The sequence below is a fragment of the Vollenhovia emeryi genome, unplaced genomic scaffold, assembly GCF_000949405.1.
Source record: "Vollenhovia emeryi isolate VEMERY1.0 unplaced genomic scaffold, V.emery_V1.0 DF939267.1, whole genome shotgun sequence".
NCBI classification, from domain to species: Eukaryota; Metazoa; Arthropoda; class Insecta; order Hymenoptera; family Formicidae; genus Vollenhovia; species Vollenhovia emeryi.
This window is the reverse complement of record NW_011967099.1, coordinates 194,800-199,585: the sequence shown is the minus strand read 5'-3', so window position 1 is coordinate 199,585 and position 4,786 is coordinate 194,800. Positions and strand designations below refer to the sequence as shown.

At 34.4% G+C, this 4,786-nt stretch overlaps 1 protein-coding gene across 5 annotated transcripts; it reads right to left on the bottom strand.

Annotated features, from left to right (window-relative positions):
- Positions 1-685: 685 nt before the first annotated feature.
- On the bottom strand, positions 686-4,211 carry LOC105559494. 5 transcript variants are annotated; one of them, XM_012007830.1, is made up of 7 exons: positions 3,874-4,211; positions 3,468-3,609; positions 2,537-3,027; positions 2,135-2,395; positions 1,776-1,979; positions 1,214-1,630; positions 686-967 (listed from the first exon to the last, which is right to left on the bottom strand). In XM_012007830.1, exons 1-3 carry the CDS (start codon positions 3,904-3,906, stop codon positions 2,543-2,545), a joined length of 660 nt encoding a protein of 219 aa, XP_011863220.1. In that variant the 5' UTR covers positions 3,907-4,211; the 3' UTR covers positions 686-967; positions 1,214-1,630; positions 1,776-1,979; positions 2,135-2,395; positions 2,537-2,542. The 5 variants fall into 5 exon arrangements, with proteins under 5 accessions (XP_011863220.1, XP_011863221.1, XP_011863219.1 ...); XM_012007831.1 differs by having other exon boundaries at positions 1,214-1,507; positions 1,852-1,979; XM_012007829.1 differs by having other exon boundaries at positions 1,214-1,979.
- Between the last annotated feature and the right edge of the window lie 575 nt (positions 4,212-4,786).

Genomic DNA, 4,786 nt, shown 5'->3' with positions numbered 1-4,786 from the left:
CCGCTCGCCACCGTCTCTCATCGATCGATGCGTGACTCCACCTCTCGCTATCGATTTTTCAGAGATGTCAACAAACACACCATTTTGCATGCTGCCGAGTCCGGCCTTATTGGCTCAGACGTTTTTCTGAATTAGGCCGATAATAATTACGATTTTGTAAAATTTTATATAACTTTTCTTCTCAGTTTAACCCAATCTACTATAATCTTTGGGGTCGTCCATATCAAATCTGACACCCTGTATATATATATATATATATATATATATATATGTATATATAGTACTCCTATATTGCTAACTCAGTAGGAAGATCGAGCGAATTACATTACGGTACAGACGATACCTTCTCGCTCGCACAGTTAGTCTGTTTTAGCACTTTTGCGCATGCGTCAAATATATATATGGCATGCCTGGACACGAATTTCGTGTTATTGTACGTATACCGAATATTTCATATATAACGTCGAGAGAAATATAGGTATTGTACAGATGTTATATTTTTAATTTTGTCATTATTTCTTTTATAATATTGTATGTATTGTAAAGAAAATTATAATAAAAATGAAATAAATAATAAAAATGTAAAAACCAAATTGTAAAGAAAAGAGGACCGTCGATTAAACGAGGCGGGGGTGGTGGAGGGCCTCTATACAGGTCGATTTGTTTCTATCGAATAAAATTTTAGTTCAATTTGATTCATTAGTCTTTTAATCGATAGAGTTTTGTTTGCTCATTAATAAAAAATGTACATTTATAAGCATAGTCAATACAGAGTAAAATTCTTTTTGAAAACTTACAATATTACGTCATTGATATTAAGCTAAAAAGCAGAGGAGTTTGACATCCACTTTTAGTTTAATTGTTGAACAGAGTTTTACTTGTTGAACGGAGTGAGCTGTTGTTTTGTGGTGTAATCAGGAACCAAGTTGCAGCGCACGATTGAACAGCGGTCAAATTATGGGCGAAACTGAAACACCAAGGCGTCGATCAGAGTCCAAAAGGCATGAGTCTTAGCACCGGATTTTTTTCATTTTTTTCAGAAATTTCAGATGTTGCAGATTTTTCAGTTTAACTATGAGAAGCATGGAGGGGGTAATGATTGTGCTTCTCTGATTAATTTTTATACAATCAATATATTCTCTTATTGGCTCGATTTTATTGATCAGATTTTATTAATCAAAACAATTTTAAATAGAAAAAAATTTAAACATACCTGTAGTGTGCAATTAACGTTAGAGCTTAACATTTCAAAGCAAATCTGTACAGCAGGTAAATCTTTCATAATTTTGTTCCATTTGTTTTCACAACAGCTTGTTTTTGTTCCATGTTGTTTTTTAATCAGTTTTCTTGTGCGATCTTCACATGTTTTATTACGTAGATGATGATTATCAGACATATTAATTGATTTAACGTGTACGATTTGCTGTGCCGGATTTTCTTTGGTAGATTGATTTTCTTCTTGCACAGGCTGATTTTCATCGGTAGGTTGATTTTCTTTTTGCACGGGCTGATTATCAAGATTGTTATCAATATTTTTTGCATTGTTTATTGCATTAGAAATATGGGGTGCTTTCCAACAATGTACACAAGCGACACTGTGTAACACAGTGTGCGATCCGGTGCTTTCCAACTACAACACAAGTCAACACAATCGTACACAGCTAAAAAGCTGAGGACTCATCTCTCCACAATACCAATATTCTTACATTTGGTACTACTTATTTAGTTTATTTGGTACCACTTATTTAGATAAGTTACGTGAAAGAATTACTCACTGTGTAATACTGTGTTACACAGTGTTCCATTGTTGAAAAGCACCCAGTATTAAACACTATTCAGGGCAATATCTACTTGTGGCAAAACACAGAATTGGCAATGCATTATTCTTTAGGCGTAGTTTAGGCGTATAAGAGAACACCATATCTTCTGGAACATGTATTCAACAAATACATAATTTATTAATGTATTCTTTGGAGCACCTATAACAAAAAAACTTTATTTTACTATTTTTTTCTTTCCTCCAAATACATATTCTCTTTTACTTCATTTCCTAGCCTAAACCTTATCACCCTTCTCCATCTGCTTTCCCTTAATTCTTTTTTTAATATTCTGGAATTCCTTCCTCTTTAATTACCTTATACCACCTGTTGTATCTTAACTCTTCTATTATCTTTAATCTGTCTTCTCTTTGTTCTTCCCTATTGATTAACTTTCCAAACCCTAATGTCTCCCTCATCTCTTCTTCTCTCAATTTCCTCCATCCTCTATCCTCTATCCTCAAAGAATTTCTTTCTCTCCTCCTCCCATCTTGACTCACCTTTTCCTTCCTTGCTTCTCTTTCTTATTTCGTTCCAGTACAACCTCGCTGCCCTTAGGGTACTATTACATTTGTCGTACGACAAATTTTTCAAGCGTGTCGATTGGCCGCTGAATAGAAAGTTTCTAGATACTCGAGAATTTTACTATCCTTCAGCCAATCAATACGCTTAAAAACTTTGTCGTACGACAAATGTAATACCAGCCTTACCCTCCTCGTCTTTTCTTAAACCCCCAAAACATATTCTCCATTGTCTCTTACATAAATATCATTAACACCACTCAGGGCAATATCTACTTGTGATTGGTTTTTTTCTTGCACAGACTGATTTTCTTTGGTAGATTGATTTTCTTCTTGCACAGACTGATTTTCATTGATAGGTTGATTTTCTTCTTGCACGGACTGATTAACAAGATTATAATCAATATTTCCTGCATTGTCTATAGACATTGCATTAGAAATAGTAGCAACACTATTCAGGACAACTACTTGTGGCAAATACAGAATTGGCACTGCATTATTCTTTAGATGTGCATTGTCTATTGCGTTAGAAATAGTATCAACACTATTCAGGACAATATCTACTTGTGGCAAATACAGAATTGGCACTGCATTATTCTTTAGTCGTTTTCTCTTATAAGAGTTCACCATATTTTCTGGAAAATGTTTTCCACAAATCTTTAATTTATTTAGTTTATACCAGGGTGCACCTATAACAAAAAAACTTTATTTTAATATTTCGTAATTAAATTCGTATAACTATCAAACATTTAAAATAATCATTTTTATAATACAAAGTTTATTTAATGATATCACTTTGATAGCTTAATAATAAGTTTAATATTTTTTGTTTAAAATCTTTTGTCTGCACCTGACATCTGTCAGGCCAAACATATTAGATATATTTTTACATACATATGTATAATTATATATATTACACTTAGTAATACATGAAGAAAAACGAAATTATATTCCCGATGCAATCGAATCCCGACATTTAAAATATACATGGACAGTAAGATGTTATATTATACATTTCTTCTTTTATTGTATTTTCTATAAGATTCTGTTTATACGGAAAATTCTAGAACTGACAATCATAAGAGACATTTTACATATATTTACAATAGAAAAATGGTTTAAAACTTACCAATCATATCATTACGTTTAATGATTCTTAACCAGACTTTTGCGACAACATCATCCTTCGGAAGCCCATGACATCCTAGACGTCTAGGAATTCCGGACGATGATGTGCACCCTGGCACACAACACTTAAGTGCCATAATTCTCTGAAATTATATAAAAACAAACATTTAACACTGAAAATTGTGGGAGGATACGGAAAATGAAAAATACGGGTAGTCTTTGAAAAATAAGCAAATCAATAATTTACGAAATTATCTTTAATAATTAGATTGAATGGTTAGAATATATAGTGTCGAATATCCTCCCGGAAAATCACAGTCATTATCACTTCCTACAGATGGCACGAACAGTGGTCAAAGTTAGATTCACGTAAAGAAAACAAGCTGTTATTATTTCAACGGTCTTACACTACTCTTTCTAGACGAAATGGAAGGGACCATCTTCTTCTTCTTCTATCCTATGGCTCCCGGCTCAAACGCTGAGCCGACACGGCCACGTCGAATCAATTGTCCTCCAATGTATAAGTCCCCACACTATAGCACACGGCCACGTCGAACCAATAGGCTAAATATGAGTTAAGCAATGCAATGGCCCGGTAACCGGGCCACGCGCGGGATGATGCAATCCCGCAGGATCAAAAATTTATCTTCCGTCGGAAGACGTGCGAACCGTTCGACTGCCCAATTGCCCATGCATGGACGAGACGATGATCGATCCTTTGTCAGGAGCATGGAGAACGTATAAGGCCAGAGAGAAGCCTGAGAGATGTCACGGCCCCGTTTTTCGTGATTGGCTAAAGTCACTATAGATATATAAAGTACCGCAATCGTCCGCCATTTTGGCTCCATGACGCGGCTATTTCAAATCCATCCCAGACAGCACACGATATCCTATGGATGTCGTCATTTTCAATACTCTCGAGACATTGTACGTCTCCAGAGATATTTGTACGTTCCAACTGTTTAATTTCTTTGCAGTATTGTATAAGATGATCTGTATCAACAGTAGAATAATTGCTATTTTTAGTGGTTTGAAATTGTGATAAAGAAATAAGGCATAATGCCTGCTTAAATTCTTATGACACGCCGTTTTGCTATTTAATACTATCATAAAAATTCTACTACATTAAATTGATACTAAAAGAAAAGAAATTATAATTATGACTAGACATATTTATAATTCATCGAATTATTATTAAGCTATTATACAGGGTGAGGGAAAAGTACCGAACCGGTAAAATATCTCGAAAAATATGGGAGATACGGAAAAATGTTTCAGACGAAAGTTGTACGGTTTTAAAAGAGCTATATAATGGTAAAA

Excerpts from the sequence above, each read along its gene's own strand:
- LOC105559494 (XM_012007829.1), bottom strand. The coding sequence starts at position 3,906 with ATGGTCCCTTCCATTTCGTCTAGAAAGAGTAGT. Across the intron at positions 3,610-3,873 it reads TTTCGTCTAGAAAGAGTAGT|AGAATTATGGCACTTAAGTG; the intron begins GTAAGACCGTTG and ends ATATAATTTCAG. Across the intron at positions 3,028-3,467 it reads TAAACGTAATGATATGATTG|GTGCACCCTGGTATAAACTA; the intron begins GTAAGTTTTAAA and ends TTTTTGTTATAG.